Below are 19,271 nucleotides of genomic sequence, written 5' to 3' on the forward strand. Positions count from 1 at the left end.
TGCTTTTTGAATACGGGGCTCTACAGTTTTATGTATGGCTGAGCTCTGTCAATTATGTAGCCATCTTGGAGGCAGGATTAAACCAAAGAATTGAACTTCTCACAATTTAATTATAATTTTCCACATCATGCCAGAACTCTGGGAGTAATTTTTCTTTTGAAAAGAGGTGGAGCAGAAGAGCCATCAGTGTCTCAAAAATTTACTTCATAAAAGTGACTCAAGCCTTGCCGCTAGCACTCTTGCAAACATGGTGAACGTTCCTAAAACCTGCCGGACTTTCTGTGGCAAACACCATCCCCACAAAGTGACACAGTGCAAGAAGGGCAAGGATTCTCTGTATGCGCAGGGAAAGCGGCCTTATGACAGGAAGCAGAGTGGTTATGATGGGCAGACGAAGCCGATTTTCCACAAAAAGTCTATAACTACAAAGAAGATTTTCCTGAGGCTTGAATGTGTTAAGCCCAACTGCAGATCCAAGAGAATGCTGGCTATGAAGAGATGCAAGCATTTTGAACTCGGGGGAGATAAGAAGAGGAAGGGCCACGTGATCCAGTTCTAAGCTTCATATTTTATCATGAAGACAATAAAATCTTGAGGATATGTTTGGTTCATGTAGTTGGACTTTTTGGGAGGGAAATAAACTAGTGTCATTAATAAAATGTCCCTTGGGGGGAAAAACAAGTGACTCAATACCCACTCGGCTAATGATTCTGTTCCTGGTGACCGGTGACCTTAATGCACACACACACAACTTAATATTTAAAATATGGAAAAATAATTAATCGAGATAATTATACTTTGGTTTTCACAGATATTATCACACATAATTATACTATTCAAAAAAGTATTTACTCAGTGTCGCATGTCAAAGGTATATAAAATATAAATTAAAAAATACTTTGAAGGACATAGAGGTCAGGGTTTAGGATGTCATATATCTTGGTTGGATATGAGGAACCACAGGAGATTCTACTTCCATTTACCTAACTTTGAAGTACCAGTAAATAAACTAGGTAATAAGATACTCCAGAAACCATTATTCAGTGTCAATTATTTCTTGCTACTACAAATTTGAAACTAATTATCAACCATAACATAAAAAAAAGGTTAATAATTGTTTTTTTTCCTTTCTTGTGTTGGATCCTAGAAATCTCAGTGCTTAATTTAAAGCTCCATCACAGTAACCATATTAGTCTGGCACATGTACTACTCTTTCTGTTTTTAATATTTCCATTTTCATTTTAATGATATTAATCCATATGTGACATGAAGCTTTATGTATATAGAGCAACTAATTTCTTCATCACCTGATCACAGTGGTTGGACAAGGTGACCCAAACTAGACCAATCAAATGCTCTCTACCTTGAATATGAATCCAGAGAGATTTTAAAGAATCTAAAGAGCAGAACTGGGATAAGATATTGTTCCAGGTGCTTGTTCACAAGAATAAGGAGGGAAATGCTATGTTAAATAATGATGGGTTTTCTCTGCAAAGAATCTCTTTGGAAAAAAAAAAAGTCATAAAAGAGCTAGCAATAAGATCCAATAATCTAGGATATTGTCTGTCTTTAGTGAAAATTATCATGATGCCTGGTCACCGATGGGCAGCCATAAACTGATTGAGTAGATTTGGCAGTCTCAAAAATAAACTGTGATAATATTCTGAAAATACCGGGGATGCCAAAAAATGTGTACACATGACTTGTATTCATCTTTTGTTATCGGTATATGTTGAGTATTACAATTTTAATACAGTTTTTTTCTTTCTTAAAATGTGTATACATTTTTGGGGGCACGCTCTGTATTCAACAACAGATCAAGAACTTGTTAACAGTGGACAACTAGACCCAAAATGCTGTTATCACAATCAAAACAAGATGACAGTCTTTGTGGAATATCTCTTTCAGATACCTGAGCATTTGGGAAAGAACAGTTTATTATTTGTTGCTTCCATTTTTTCCCAAATCAAAAGGAGATTCATGGCAATGAGAAACACTGTATTTACCCAAATGAAATGCAATTAATATTAATCAATATTAATATTCTTAAACATTTCTTGTATTAACCCTGTCTTTTTATTTTCTGTATTTTAATGCTTTGAAATCTGGGGCCTTGCTGACTCTGGAGAGATTGCCCCTCCCAGGGATAACCAATTCCTAGAAACAATAAACAACTTATCCCAACAGCACACCTGTCAAATGTAAACCATCCTATCCAGAGCCCATGATCCCAACCCCTATGCTCTGGGCATCTACTATGTCCCCACCCTAATCACCCCAGAGCCAGCTACAGACAACTACTGGTGCTCCAGAGCCCACTGAAATTATTCACACTATCCAATCCTAAACACGTTTTTCCTGCTTCACCTGTTTGTTTTTGCAGAAACCACAATAAAGGCTCTCGCCCACGTTTGCCCCTACTCCTTCTCCCTCCTGAGCTACCCAGTGCTTCCCCATGTGGCCCCCATGATGGGGGTGTGCCCTCTCCTCTTGGGATCTGTGAGTACAACAAACTTTCTTTTTCATAGCAGTCATCTCTTGATCTATTGGTCTTGCCATACCTAAATAATAATAAAACCTCTATTTTAAATCATTCCCCAAAACTTCAACTCTGATTTTTCTTTACCTAAGAATACGATATTAGAGTTGACGGACATTATATAAATAATCTCGTTCAACCTATGCCAACAATAAGTTTAATAGTATGCTCCAGGGCAACCATTGCCAAATTATGTTCATCAGTCACGACATGCTTTCCTGCTGAATCCAGATATGACCCCAGGACCCTGTGACTGGCGCACTCCACACAGCTTCTATCGGTCAGAGTGAGAATAGTAGGTGATGGGGAAAAGAAAGTCAATGAAGAAAAATAGACTTTAACTGTTATTTCCCTTTAGATTTGATGGTATGTGAGATTTAAATTTTTAATATCTAAGTACATAATTACATACCTTGAGCATACACTACATTTCAACTTAGAAACAAAAAAACAAAAACAAAAAATTTGTTTGTTACATGGCATGAAGACTTAATAGCTGTCTGGTCCCATGTTCTAACTACTAAGAAGCATCAGGTATAGGGCTTGAAGAATTTATTAAATGTCTAGAAAGTACAAAGCACTTATGAAAGTATGCTGAGAAACTTGCCCAACACTCTCCAAACTTTATGGCTGCATTTTTCAATAGCTTAGAGCAAAAGTAATAGCGAACAAAAATGAATTCAACCTCCAAACATTTATGAAGCTTAGCTAATACAACTTCATGTGTCCTTTTGTCTTCATTTCTTCTATATTCTGTATATTTTGTTCAAGGTCTTGGCTAACTCCTTCTATTTACATTTTAGCTAATACAGACTTTTTAAATTATTTATATTTTAATCTTCATGTGTTTTAGAACTACCTCTAATTCTTTGTGAGACAGGCAGGAAATGACTAAATGAAAGAATAAATCATGTAAATTACAAAACTTGAAAAGGAGTCTTTATGCAAATTTGCTTTTCAAATTATATGTGTGCTACATATTTGTTTTACATTCTTTTTTGATTCTCAGAGTGTCTGTACCACCTCCAGCCACTGCAGGATGTTATTTCAAATGTGACTGTTATTTCAAATAACTTCAGTGAAAAATGCCTCTATCCTATAACAAAAGGGGATATATAATTTTTAAAGCACTAACCAACACAAAAACTTTGAGAATCCCTCCTTGTCAGCTAAATGGGTGGGCCATTCATAGTCCAAAATAAAATGCTTAAACTGTAGATGATTTAGTAATTATATTAATTTTAATTATTCATATTAATTTTAATTATTCATATTAATTCAATGAATTCTTTCTCTTTTTCCTCAACTTTGTTACCTTTTCTAATTAAACTAGAAAAAGAAAACTCATTAAATAGTGTGCCATTTTTTCCTCCAATTCCTGCTATGCTGTTCAGAGATCACTCCTCAATAGCACCTTCCTGCCTCAAAAAGCACACTACTAACTGAATGCTTTGTGTCACTGGGCAAATAGAATTTGACTTTGTGTTGCAGATAAAAGGGAAAATGTTGCACAAAGCAGCATCATTCCCTGTTACTGAAAATTGCTCCAGTTGATCAAAATGTTTCCCAGGCATTCTGCAGATGTTGGTTACATAGGCTGTCAGCATCTGCAGGAGTACAGATAAGGCAGGGGCCACTGGTGCCCTAGCTTCTGCTGCTTACTGAGTGAGTCACCCTATTCTAGGGAATAAAATCCAGAGGGCAATGCTCTTTTCAGCATAATTTGAGAGTCAATAATTTCTTCCCTCACGAAACTTTCTTTAAATGGCATCCAAGGCTTTTGAGATATTAGTCCAGCACTCACTATATGCTCCTTCATAATCCTTTGCAGGTGTCTCCTCTTGTTTCCAAGCAAGGAACTCCATTCGACACCACCTTCTCTATCTGTACATTCTCCTTAGGTGACCTTGCCCAGTCCCAAGACTTGAATGTATCTACGCAATGATGGCTCTCATATTTCCTACCTCTCCCCTGAGTTCCAGGCCTGCAGAGCCAATCGTTTATTCAATAACTTGACTCGAATTTCCAAATATATTGGAAATATATATTGGACAAATTTCCAATATGTCCACTGTACATATTCGGCTGATTCTCCTTCTGTGTTCCAGGAGTGCCCCTCCATTTATAAGGCCAAGTCGCTTTCCACTATATAGAATACAGAAATCCCACTTTCCCAGCCTCTTTTGCTTCTAGAGCAGAAGCACATGACATAGGCTCTGTCAATCAGACCTACTTTTCCCAGACTTTGAATCAGCAGCTAATGACGTCTAGAAGTAGGATCCAAATGGGGTCCATTCTAGTAACAGGTGTGGCAGCAGCAGTGACCACAGCTGGTCAGAACTCTAAAGTGCGCAGTGGCTACTGTGCTGGAAGCAGTAAGCAGCTAGTTCTGCGTCCTGATAGGACGGGTGGTGGAAGCTGCAATGTCTGCCTAGAAGCAGGAGATGATATCTTCATTAAACCCATTTCTTATCATGATTTAGGGTTTTGTTTCTGGCTTTGTAGCCTCCGATCCTTGCTTCCTCACCCTCCTTATAATTCTAAGAACTACCTCATATTTGTTTAATAACTTGCTTTTCTTAAATCAGCAAGAGAAAGTGTCTGTTGCTTGCAGCTAAGAATTCCTGACTTATAAAATATCTAAAACAGGACTCGGGGCAATTTATTCCTAAGTAACAACTTCTTTTTCACTAATATTTGTGAAAAATTGGAAACAATTGTAAAAAACAAGTCTAGAGACCAGCTGTAAAGTAATGCAGCATGTCCTTAAGTGTGATTATCGTACTAATCCTAAAATATAAGAAAATCTAAGTTTTGGTAACAAATTAGCACGATTATGGTAAACTTTGAACAACGAGTTCATTATAGGTTTCTATTAAATAAACAACTCCTATGTTATACTAAAATTATGCTATGACTTCATAACACTTTATCTACAAGCAGTTATTCATGAGTAGGACTCCAGCCACCTGCAAGGCATACCTGTACCGGTGCTGCGCCACCATGAGTGAGGACAGAATCTTGGCTGACTGTAGTGGGCCATTCAATTTGCCTTGTAGTGAATTCTCCAACAGAGATGCCAAGGAGTAGGTCAGAGTGGTATAGGGCAGGTCATATTTGCAAAAAGGGTTATTCCACAATTGCTTTGGTGTCGGCACAAACTTACTTCTCAGGATCTGAGAATATGGTATTCAGTATGAGATCTGGACTGAATATGGTATTGGGAGCCTGGATTTTTAATACCTTGTTTCTCAGACTAACACTGACTCATTGTCATGTCTTCAGTATGGCAGGATATCCTGGTGAATTGTTTTTAGGGTTCCAGTGGGGGGCCTCCAGCTTCAGGATTCCCAGAAGATGTTTGAGGTGTGAGGTGTGAGGGCTGGCTCTGGTAGATCATCTCCCCACCCCCACCCTGTCCTTATCTTCTGGCATAACTGTACATTCCCTCCAGCCTCTGGTACTACAGTTCCCTTACCAATAAGCTGCTCTCTGGAGTTGGGGCAAGGGTGGTGCCCAGGACAGGGTGCCAGTAAGGTGTCTCCAGCCCAGACATGTTAAGCAGTGACCACTTTACCTGTTGTAAACCACTAATCCTACAACACCAAATAATAGGAGTGCAGGCTGTGTCTCTGCCATTCCACTCTTTCTTCCCCCAGACTTTTCTCATTCAAGTAGGCACAGGGCAGATGAATAACACTCTTCCTTCCTTGCAGGCACCCTCAATCTGTCTCAATCATTTTATTAGCACTCTCCCCTCTTGCTTTGGGAGAGAAGGTAAGAGCACCTCCCCTGCCATGGAAGGGGTGCCTTCTCACTATGAACCCCACTCTCACCAGGCTGCCACCCTGACCCCCTCTTCCTCCCTCCCCAACCTTTTGCTCACATGGGCTTGAATGAAGTGGGGTAAATGGTTTGTCTTTGTGCCATGCCCAGTAAACCCTGGGGCTGCATATATCACACTCCAGTTGTTGAAACTGTCTTCAGGATGTAGGGTACTTAGCACTTTTCACCTTTGGCAATGGGCCTAGCGCCATTTCTGGAGCAACAAAAATGTTCCATTCATCAGCCTCTGCACAATTATTTCCACCAAAGTACACCAGCCACAAGTCGGCCCCACTCTGCTCTGTGGCAAACACGCCCTTTGGAAAGGGAGTGCAGTCATTATTCCTTTAAAAAATTTTTTCCATGACAGTAACCTCTGTTGGGTTGAGGTGACTTTTCCAGTTAAAATAAATTCTTGTTGATTCATTCAATAACTATTTGTGGAGACCCAGGCACATTGCCACACCAGGATACAACTGTGGGCCAAAAAAAGACAAGGTACTTCTCCTTAGGGAACTTACAGTCTAGTAGGTGAGAAAATAAAATAAAAGAATCACACAAGTGTGTGTAAAATTCAACCTCAAAAAACAATTGGAAGAAAAGAATATAATTGGGAGGATCAGGGAGGTCAGGAAAGGTCTTCTTAGGCAATTGAGACGTGTGTTTCCCCATTACATAAGCAAAAGTCAAATGCTATAGGAAATAATAGATTGTGAGCCCAAACACAGAGTCAAGACCTCATTTTGCACACTGAGTTTTAAAACGATTTAACCTTTTCAATTGTGCTAATATTCCTATTAACAAATCCTCTTAATCATTATTTTGGAGGACCAGCACCATTCCTTTCCACATCCCTCTTTCCGCTTTCCCACGTGTACACAGCATCCCATTCTGTACCTAGGCTCTCATAGCCACCCTCCGTCACTTCCACACACCCATTCCTAATCCTTCTCATCTCCCCACTAGAGCTTCCTTTTCAGGATTCTAGTTGTTAAGGGGAAAATATTGATCATCACCATTTGCATTTTAAAAGGATATGTAATATTGACATTTGGAAGGTGTAAAAATGTGAAATGATGAATTGTAGATTGCAGATGAGAGCAGACTAAACATTAGGAACCTTCTAAGAATCTCTTATATTTTATAGGTGTCTGGCCTTGGTAAGTAGTATTGACAGTTGATACACCAAATTGAGGATGGAACATGCATGGGTTTTTGGAACAAATAATACATATTGTTTGAGAATATCTGTGAAATTCAGAAAAGACATTTAAAACAGAATTTCTAGGAAGTTCTTATTTTCCCTGAGAATTCATTCTAAAACATAAAACTCAAGGCAAACATCACTGTGAGATCGCTTCTGATTACTTCAGACACAAATCCAGATGAGATTACATCATTGTTTAATAATATTGTAAGAAGGCTGGACTTTTCAGGGCTCTAAATAAAGTCTGGGTAGCCACTTGGCAAAAAAAAAAAAGGCACATGATACGTTACTAATCTTCCTCTGAGAGTTAAGAAAATACACACCCTAAGATGTCATACAGTAAGAACTTTAAAATCGTTTATATCATATTAGGATAAAAACTTATGCTATGATTAACTAGCATATTTTTCCTTTTGATTTGGTAACCATCATATTGGTTTGGGAAAACATGAAACAATTTAAAACAATTGTAAGTTATTTGATTTCCATGTTGTAGCTAAAGTACTATAATTTTTTCCACTATTAAATTATTATTCTTAAAAATAACCTAATTTATATTATAATAATTCTCTCAAAGAATATTAGTTGGTAGACAAAAAAGTCAAAACATTTCACTTTTTTCTAGTATTATAACATTATTTTTTAATGGCAGAAAATTGTTAACGCTTTACTAGAGGCCTTTAATATATTTTGCCATGAAGGAAGTTTTAGGTACTTTCATTTAGAGATAGTAAAAAAAGAAATCATTACTTATTGAGCATTTACTGTGTGCCAAGCAGTGTTCTGAATACTAATGTGTAAGATCTCATTTAATTAGCATAAACATTGTACCAAAACAACTAAAGAAACAGTTCATTGTTAATACTATTATTAATAATAAAGCCTTTATCTGTCACAATTTACAAAGAAATTTTAATGTAATTTTATCCTTATCAGTTTATATATTCATAGTTCAAAAAACTGAAATAGTTCCACCAAGTTTATGAAAACTAGTAATCCAATAGCTTCATGTGCTTGCCTCCCAAGTCTTATTTCCAAAGGACAAATTTTCAATCTTTTTTTTCTGTTTCTTTTAGTATTTACAAGTTTTTTTTTTTTCAGTTTTACATATCTATCAACTTCCTACTATGGAAGGAGAAAATATGATTCTCTTACACACTTCCTGTCCCTCACACCCACACATACACACTTACCTATCTCCTCCTTCCTCATAACTTATTATTGTCTCATCTTTTGATTAGATCAATCATTAGTATTTTTATTGTTTTGACTATGAAATATTTTTCATTGCTGAGCCAAGTAGTATAGTATGATTATATTTTCTTTTAGAACTTTCTGTTTTCCTGGTATTTGTTTAGTTTTCCATGTATCTTATATAAATATATCCCAAACTCTCTTCTAGAAATGTAAATCTTCTCTCAACATGTTTTTCAAAGATGTTATGTATTTTTGTCTGTTTTATCTCCTTGGAGACAGCCATTCTGGAACCACTCTCTCTTCTACCATCAGGACTTGCTGTTCCCTCTGAACCACACAACTGCTGGCTTGGAACTTTCTAACTCTCAACCTGGATCCTCTTTCTTTGTTTACTCTTTCATTTTAATAAAGTATCTTCTCTAGTTGCTTCCTGAGCAAATGTGTATAGAAGACAATTTTTTAAAAAGTTGCCATGTCTAAAAATGTTTTGATTTTCCCCTCACGTTTATTAGCTGGTTTAGCTAAGTGAAGAATTCTGGGTCAGGAGTCGTTTACCTTCAGAAGTTTGAAGATCCTGCTCCATTGTCATCTGGTTTCTTGTGTTTTGCTGAGAAGCCTGAGGCCATTTTCATCCCTGACTCTTTGTATGTGACAGTTTTTGTTTCTGAAAGCCTTTAAGATTTCTTTGTTCCAAGTGTTCTGAAATTTCATGATGATGTACTTTGATTTAGGTCTTTTCTCATCATTTGTGCTGGGAACATGGTGGGACCTTTCAATCTGTGATGTCAGGTCTTTCCATTCTGGAAATTTTTCTTGAGCTATTTCTTTGGTGATTTCTTCACCTCCAGTCTCTTCCTATAGTCTTTCTGGAACTCTTCTTTTATGTATGTTGGACTGAACCTTGATTGAACCTCTCATTTTCTTATCTGTTCTCTCTCATTTTATATCTCTTTCCATTTCCATTCTGCTTTCTGGGAGATTTCAACCCTTCAATTGAGATTTTTCACTTTCTATTATCATATTGTAAGTTTCTAAAAGTTCTTTTTTTTTTTCATAATTTTTCTTTTTTTACTCATCAATTCTTGTTTCATGGATACGCTATTTTGTAGATTTTAATGAGCTAGGTTTTTGTTGTTTTTAACTGTTTCTTCTCCCTCTCAGTTTTTGTTTTCTCTAATTTCTAGCTTACACTTAGATTTTGTCTCTGTCTTTGGTATTATAGGCTTTGCTCAAATGTACGTGAATCACGGAGTATTCACTCATGCTTAAGAGTGGAAGATTCAAACCTGAGTTGAAGTTCTGTGTGCATGGCCAGGGCTTGTTAACTGGTGGGCTTTACTATAGAGTGATCTGGCTGAGGTTTTTCTTAGGGAAACCCCCAATTATGGGTATCTTTAAGCCTTTACTTTTGGGCTTCTTAGAGTTCCAGGAAAAAAAGGGTCCAATGTTCTATGTGGAGGCTCTAAGGCTGCTTGCTACTGATCTTGGAGCTGAGTGGACCTAGAGTTTCCTGCTTCAATATGTGGACTTGCACTTGCAGCACTTGTTTTCAGGGTGGTACTCTAACTCCCTCTGGTTCACTTTCATTCAGAAAGTAAATAAAGTCTTCTGCTATAGCAGGAGAGGGGCAGCTGGCCAGCTATGCAGGGTGGTAGGCAAGGAGTGGGTAACAAGGAAGATCTGGAGTATCTAAATGTTCTTATACAAACTTTCAAGCAAACTTTTTGTTTTACCTTTCTTTTTCAGAGATTTCTGGTGTTTTAAAAATTTAGGTTTTATTATTATTTAGAACAAGAGACAACTTCTATTGAAAAGATAGTTTGTTATTCTCAGTTTTCAAGAGAAGGAGGCATGCCACCAGGGGAAGAGAGGCACCAGGGTAAGCACCAGGGTGATCAGAAGGCAGAGGGAGTGAGAGATAAATGTGGGTAAGAGCCTCTATTGTGGCTTTCATGAAAGGAATGGGAGAGGCAGGGTAAGCAGGCTAGCGTTGGAGAGTTTAAATAATTTCAGCAGGCTCTGGAACATAAGGGCTGTCCCTAGGGGCCTGATATCTGGCCCTGGGATGATTAAGGCAGCAGAATATTGACCCAGAATGTAAAAGCCTGATAAAAGAGGCAGGGGTAGTGGTGTGGGCTCTGGATTCTTAGTTTGCATAAGAAAGGCAAAAGGAAGGGGAGTCTTTACTATCACTAGGAATTGGCTAGCCCTGGGAGGTGCAGTCTCCCCACTATCAGGAAGAACTCAGATGTCAAAACATCAGAATAAAAAGTATGCTTAATATACTTGGTACTGCCAATTTATGAGCATCTGGGAGGTCTGTGGTACAAGGTAGCTCATTTCTGGGGTTTTGTCACTGCCTGTTTACGGTTCTGATTCTTGGATGTAATGTGATTATGGTATGTGAGGACTTACCACTCATCAATCTACTCTCCAGCTTCCAAAATTTTTGCTGTTGTCCTCACCCTCATTCATTTTTCTTGAATATGAAATATTCTTTTTAAAAAACACTTTAAGGTAATTTTAGTGGGGTTGGAGAGGTAGCAAGGTGAATGCTTATGCTTAATCCACCATCTTTAACAGGTCCTCACAAAGTAAGTATAAAGACTTTTTCTTCTTTCTTTGAAGGACTGGAAATATTTAACCACCCTACTCTACCCCACTATATTCCTGCCCCAAACAGGATATACAAGGGTCATATCACCTACCTTAAAATATTTGAAGGGCTACTATATGGAAGAAAGAACAAACTTATCCTGAGCTCCTCCAGAGACCCAAGCTACGAACAATGAGTAGAAATTTTAAAGAAAGATATTTTTTCAGCTTAATAAAAGAAAAATAACATTCTATTAGTGTAAAAATTTAATCTGTTGTCTCATGAAATAAAAAGCTTTCCATCATGGAACATTCGTATTCATTCACAAACCTCTATCAAGTGCACACTAGAACCAACATAGTTTCCTCCCTGAGCTCAAGCTGCTCGTGGTCTAATGGAACAGACAGAAATGTCTGAGCCTGAAATTTCTGATCCCCTAGATCTTCCTATTGTACTAACCATAGAATTTATACTTCTGTTTTGGATCACTTACGATTACTTCCTTAATATCTGCCTTATCTTTAGTCTCTGAGCCCCATAATGACAAGAATTGTGTCCTTACTGACCACCACTTTACCACTTAAATGTAATAGCGTGGTGCCTGAGGCAAATCAAAATTGTGGGTGCTCTGAGGCAAACCAAAATTTACAGACCAGATTCAAAAGTCGTATGATATAAATATAATCATGGCACTGGAAGAGAATTCTAAAAGAAAAGAAATAGAATTAAGTGAAGACACTTTATTCAGCCTGGGATTATAACGGAGGATTTCCAGAGGGTGGTGGCATTTAAATGAATTTTAGAGAGCATAAAAGAGTTAATAAGGCAAGGAAGGACGGGAAGAGAATTCTAGGAGAGGAAACAGCATGATTAAAGTTGCAGAGACATAAAATAACGTGATACAATCTGGGTATCAAACTGACTCAATGTAGCAGGATGGCAGGGAAACACTGAGGGAATAGGAGAGAGAAGACTAGAGGGCAAGACAAAGGGCAAGGTCACACTACAGAGTCTGACAAGAATATGACAATGAAGAGTTATTCAAGACTCTTAAGCAGATCTTACAATGTAATTTAGAAAGATCGTCGGGCAGCAATGTTACGATGGATGAGAGGTGATGACTACGGAAAAGGAGACCAGTTGGGAAGGCAGAAGATAGAACAAAACACTAGAACGTGAACACAGTTCAACCAAGTTCTGTGCCACTTTATAAGAAGAATTGTCTTTTCTCCCCTTTCCAATAACATGTTCCTCATCTCTATCTGTGACCTCACCAGAACGGCCTACACTGTCCATGTTTGTACCAATGTTCTGTGCTGAATTACTTAGGTATTTTCTAAGAGGATGGAGGCTTTCTCTAGGGCTCTCCACTTTTCTGAGCTCTCACCAGAATCACCCTTAACAGTCCATTCACAGCAATGTAGGCTTTTTCTAGCATGCACCTCAAACTTCTTCTACCCTTTATTCCTTGCCCAGTTCCAAAGCCACTTCTTCATTTTTAGATACTTTTTACAGCAGCTTTCCACTTAGTACCAATTTTCTGTCATAGCCATTTGGGCTGCTGTAACAAAGTACTATAGACTGGGTGTATTATAGACAACATAAATTTATTTCTCACAGTTCTAGAGGCTAACAAGTTCAAGATCAAGCCACCGGCAGATTTGTTATCTGGTGAGAACCCACTTCTTGGTTCATGGACATTGTCTCACAGTGTCCTCACATGGCAGAAAGGGCAAGTGAGTTCTCTAGGGTCTCTTGTAATCCCATTCATGAGGGCCCTGCTCTCATGACCCAATCATGTATCAAAGACATCACTTCCTAATACCATTACTCTGGAGGTTAGGATTTCTATATATGAATTTAGGGAGGGGACACCACATTCAGTCTATAGCACCTGGTATGTGTAATTGGTCAAAGATAAAATCTACCATATCTCTTGCCATGCTATTTCTAGGTATTATTTACAGAATTAGTCTTCATTACAAACCTACAGACTCCTTTAGTGTTATTGCCCTGACTTAACCTACTATTAGCTGACACTGTTTATGTCACCATCTCCCTGTGCATTATGATCTGATTCAGGAGGACAGTTTAGCTCACTTCCTTACGTGAACCAACAGCACTAACTTGCTCATGTGTGAATAAATGGACTCTGCATCTTACTTTGTCACAGTTTAAAATTTCATATTTTAAGCATCTAGACAAATAAAATATAATTTTGATCAAAGAAAATAACGTCTTCCAAGGTTTTAGGCATGATTCATTTTAAAAAAAACAATGTTATTACTTACAATGTTTGGTATATAGAAGGCACTCCATAACTATATGATAAGTGAATGGAATTTCCATGTCAGGAAATCAATATGAAAGGCCCAAGAAGGTAAACTGTGGATATGTTCTAAAAATGGTGATAGTCAAAATATCAGATACATGAAAACACATAGTGAGAAGCTAAGCTGGAATGAAACTTTGGGAAGATCTGAATGCTAGGGGGAGACATTTGGATTTTATAGAGAACCGTTAAGATTTGTTTATAATCAGATACCTGCTTAAGAAAGATAATTCTGAAACTTCCCATTTCAGGGGGGTGATTTTCATCCTTTCAAATGCCATTGAAATTACCAATGTAATATAAAAATAAAAACAAGTCTGTTTCAGGGATGGAAAAAGAGAAGATATAAGCCAGAGCAATTTCTGCAAGACAAATTCCAAACAAGACCAGATTAGAAGAAAAATTGAGCAGCCCACAATTCAATAAATGAAAAAGGAAAAACCAGCTTGGGAAATAAGGAAATGGTGTCCAGTACAGAACCTACATCCCCACACTGAGTTAGAGAGGTAGAGCTGCAGGGTTGTTAGCAGCAGGCCCAGCCAGAACAGCAACTCATCAAGCCTGCCCTTGGGATGTGGAGCAGAAAGGGGTGATGCAGGGGTATTCTAAAGACAGGACCGGTGCCCTTTGCCAGGATGAGTTGTGGGAAGGTGGGGCAGAGGCAGAGCCAAGGAACAAACCTTGATAAACAACTAATTGGCACATCAGTGAAGTCTCTGATAGCTTCCTCCCTACCTCAAAGTCTAGCAATAGTCTAAATCTTGCAAAATCACCATAGAAAATATAAGCTTTTACCTCTTCTTCTTTGGGACCAGATTTGCCCTAGGACACAGATGATCTCCAACACAACTCATCTCAAATCCCAGTACTACACCAATGTAGATACTCTCTGTTAGGATGAACAAACAGGAGAGTTACCAAATTTCCAAGAGTTCACACACACACACACACACACACACACACACACACACGACTTGAGTAAATAAAGTGGTACTACAATGTTCCTGAATAGGAAGAACCAATATGACAAAGATGACAATTTGTCCCAAATTAATCTGTAATATTTATGCAACCCTAACCAAAATCCTAAAGGGATTGTATGGAGAATTTCACCAGAATTTCCTCTACTTACTTTCCAAAGCCCAGCACTCCTTCCTCTAGAAAGAAATTATGAGCAAGGCCTACATGTCTCCATTTTTTATCTGGTTCAATGCATTCCATCTGAGAGAAATTTCTTGAAATTTGTGACATGGCATTTTTCTTCATATCCCAGTACTTATAATGCAAGTTGTTCTAATTTTCAATTGCCTGTGTGAATTGTAACCCCAATATTTAGTAAATTAAAACAATAATTTTTTTGCTTGTGATTTTGCAATTTGAACAGGGTTCAATGGAGCAGCTCATCTATGCTCCACATGACACTAGTGAGGTTTGCTTGACTGAGGCTGGGTATCCATTTCCAAGATGGCTTCCAGGTTGGTGCTAGCTGTCATATGTGAGCTCAGGGCGGCCTGTTTGCTGGAGGTCTTTAATTTTTGCCACATGGGCCTTTCTACTTGACTACTTAAGTTTCTTCATAGCACAGTTATTGGGTTTCAGAGGGAGGAAACAGAAGGTTTAGTAATGCCTGGGCTCAGAGATCTCAGAATGTTACTTCTCTGTATTCAACTGGACAAAGCAATTACAAGTGCTGATCAGATTCAAGGGGAATGGACATAAGATCTCCCTCCTGATGTAAGGAGATGCATGCATGTACAGGAAGAGGAAGAATTATTTGGGGCCATCTTTGGAGACTATTTACTACTCTGGTTGTTCCTCAATTTTATATTCCATTGGCTATTTTGGTCAGTTCCATAAAGGATAAACAAATGTCAGTGCTGAAGCCATCACCCATATTAGAAGTAGTCCCAAAGAATTATTAATTAAATTATAACTTGGATACAAACGTGGTGTTTCCCAGAAAAGAAGCATACATTGTTTTTCTAATTTTTTAGTGAGGTATAATTTACATGCAGTGAAATATACAGATCTAAAATGTATAACTCAATGAATTTTGCCAAATATACATACCTATCTAAAGGTATAGAATATGTCACTCACCTAAGAATATTTTCTGTGCCTTTTACCTGTCAAAACATACTCCCAGAGTATGTTTTGGATTAGATTTGCTTACTGCAGAATGTACACATAAATGAAATTATAGAGTACCTACTCTTTTGTGTCAGACTTCCTTTGTTCAGCATAACATTTTTGAGTTCATTCATGTTGTTTTGTATATTAATAATTAGTTCCTTTTAATTATGAGTTGTATTTCATTTTATGAATATACTACAATTTGTATGACTATTCATCTGTTGGAAAATATTTGGATTTTTCCCAGTTTGGGGTTAATTAAAATAAAGCTGCTATGTACATTCTCATACAAGTCTTTTCATACACATAAGGTTTTATTTCTTTTGGGTAAATACCTAGAAGTTAATTGCAGAGTCATGGAGATAATATCTTTCTAGTTTTGCAAGTAACTGCCAAAGAGTTTTCCAAAATAGTTGAACCAGAATTCCAGTTGCCCACATCAATGCAAATATTTGATGTTGTCAGTGTTTAACTTTAGCTATCCTAGAAGTGTATTATGGCAACTGATTGTTGTATTAATCTGAATTTCCCTAAGTGATATTGAGCACTTTTTCATGTACTTACTGCTTATTCATATACCTTTTCCTGTGAAGCGTCCGTTAAAGTATTTTGCCCATTTTTACTTGGATTGTTTGGTCTTTTACAAATGAGTTTTAGGTGTTTTTTATATATATAAGTCCTTCATCAGATATAACTTCTTCATCAGAAGTGATTATTATAAACATTTTCTCCCAGTCTGTATCCTATGTATTCATTTCTTTAACCATGTCTTTTGATGAGTAGAAGTTTAAAATTTTAATTATGTCCAATTTATCAATATTTTCTTTTACAGTCAGTACTTTCTGGGTCCTAAGAAATATTTCCTTACCTTAAGGTCATGAAGGTATTCTCCTCTGTTTTCTTCTAAAAGTCTTAGAGTTTTAGCTTTTACATTTATGTTAATAATCCACCATAGATGACTTTTTTAGTACAGAATGAGGTAAGATCTAAAAAATGTTTTTTTTTAAATTTAGATATCCAGCTATTCCAGCACCTTTTCCCTTTCTCCATTGAATTGTTTTAGCATCTTTGTTGAAAATCAATCAACCATATTTGTGTGAGTCTATTTCCGGATTCCATTCTGTTTCAATGGTCAATGTGTCGTGTTTATTGTAGCTTTATTGAAAGTCTTATAATCAGAGTCTTGGTTCTTCAGCTTTGTCCTTTTTCAAAATTGTTTTGCCTGTCTTAGGTTCTTTGCATAACTTTTAGATCACCTTGAAATTTTCAACAAAAAAGCCTACTGAGATTTTGATTGGAATTGCATTGACTCTATAGATCAATTTGGAGAGAACTGACAACGAAACAATATTGAGCATTCCAATCACGTAGAACATATCTCTCCATTTGTTTAAGTCTTCTTTAATTTCTCTCAGCAATAAGTATTACATATTTTCATTTTAAATGTTTGTTTATAATCTATAATCAGTGTAATATGTAATCTGTGTAAACGCTATAATAGGAAATTTCAAAATGGTATTTTTATTTTCTCTTACAATCTAAGAGAGGAGCAAAGTAAACTCATTGCTGATTTAGAAGTAGAACATTTTGAATAACATTTTATAATTAGAAGAGATGAAATATGTACACATTTAATAATAGCACAAAGATACAATGTAAGAGTTATAGCAGAGTTACACACAGTACAAAACAAAAAACAAGGCAAAAGCAAATTCAGCCTTTGATTTCTCTTAACCAATTAAAAATAATGAAAATATACTTAACTGAATCTGTCACTTAAATACATGAAAAACTGAATGAGATGTAAGAAATTGGAAAAATAAAAAATTTTTTATGACAACTTCTACATCTAAGTTGGCATTCAGCATGGATAATAGTTTTTATTTAATATTTTCATTTACAGAGAATGCTCAATTTACTTCATTTAATAAACAACATAACCAAGCTAAGTCTTTCAACTTTGATTGACTTTAATTGAAAATGGCTGATAAGAATTCCCTTTGTATAATCCATTTATAATGTCCTTGAAGGTGGTTAACTTATTTTTTTCTTTCTAAGTGCATAATCCCAATTCAAAACCTTTTCTTCCCATTTCTAAATTCCTTAATTTTTTTAGATAAAACAAAAATACATTAAAAACATGATTGAACCAGTCTATTAGGATACCTCCCTCCCAATAATTTCAGATGAGAAATAGGACCTGAATATCTTTAATAATTAATTTCTATTATTTTAATTTTATTTTTAAAACAAATGCATCAAATCAGTAGGAAATCAATGAGATTATGTTAGAATTTTATACACTGAAAATGTTCATAGCAGTAATTCCTCTATAAATAATAACTACATATGTAAAACAGAATGAAATCCACTTATATATATTAGGTTGTAAAGTGTAATGGAAATTAGTATATTTTCTTATGTCTAGGATATATGAATATATTAATTCTAAAATGTGATAGAAAAATGGCTTTACCATTAACTAGTGTGTGACTTTAACAAATTTATTTTACTTCTCTAATTTGCATTTTCCTCTTCTACTAAAAAAAAAAAGAAAGGGAATAATAATGCTCACCTTCATAGAGTTCTTGTAAAGATTAAATTACTGTTTGTAAGCTACTTGCCATAGTTTCTATCATAAAGTAAGTGTTAACTTAATAGCAACTAATTTTATTCTTATAGCAATAATAGCAATAGAAGTAGTCATTATTGTAGGAGACTTAAAAAAATTAGTTTCCTAAGGTTGCTGTAACAATAACCACAAATGCACTGTTTTAAAATAACACCAATGTATTATCTTACCATTCTAGAGGTCAGACACTCAAAATCAGTCTCACTGGGCTAAAATCAAGATTTCAGCAGGGGTTGTTTTTTCTGAAGGTCTATACAAGAAGGAAACTATAACTTTACATCCCAATTTTTAAATTGTTTTTACCTTTTATAAATTTTTAACATCTATCATTAAAATTCTGTGACTTAGGATACATTGGAGACCTTAGACCAGCAAGCCCTTCTCCCCACCATAGCCTAAGGAACCATTTGTGTTTGAATAAAATTTAGGTTATCCTTCAAACATTATATGAATGTCTATAATATTTGATAGAGTATTATATATCTGATATATATAATATACACATGATATATGTGTATATGATATACATATGTATGTATCATATATATGTATATATCATATACGTATATATGATATATATATGATACATAGACATTGTTAACAGCTGTTACTCCTAAGAGTGGGATAGCAATCAGGCAAGGGTACATGGCAGCCTGCGCTAAGACACCTAGAAAGGAAGTTAAAAATAAAAGTATGTAAGTACAGTCCTTCAAAGGGGATTAAATTGGACCATCCCAGAGGTGGGCGGAATACACAATGCTCCTCAAAGAGAAGTCTGATAGCCTTTCTGCACAAGCTTTGTTGCTTACC

General features: G+C 36.4%; 1 protein-coding gene across 1 annotated transcript; it reads left to right on the forward strand.

The window, feature by feature from the left end:
• Positions 1-247: 247 nt before the first annotated feature.
• On the forward strand, positions 248-559 carry LOC308495884 (large ribosomal subunit protein eL42-like; the record flags this gene model as incomplete). The annotated part of the gene is made up of 1 exon (XM_081044382.1): positions 248-559. The coding sequence occupies one exon, from the start codon at positions 248-250 to the stop codon at positions 557-559; it is 312 nt and encodes a 103-aa protein (XP_080900508.1).
• Between the last annotated feature and the right edge of the window lie 18,712 nt (positions 560-19,271).

Source organism: Rhinolophus hipposideros, assembly GCF_964194185.1.
Source record: "Rhinolophus hipposideros genome assembly, chromosome: 3".
Taxonomy (NCBI): domain Eukaryota; kingdom Metazoa; phylum Chordata; class Mammalia; order Chiroptera; family Rhinolophidae; genus Rhinolophus; species Rhinolophus hipposideros.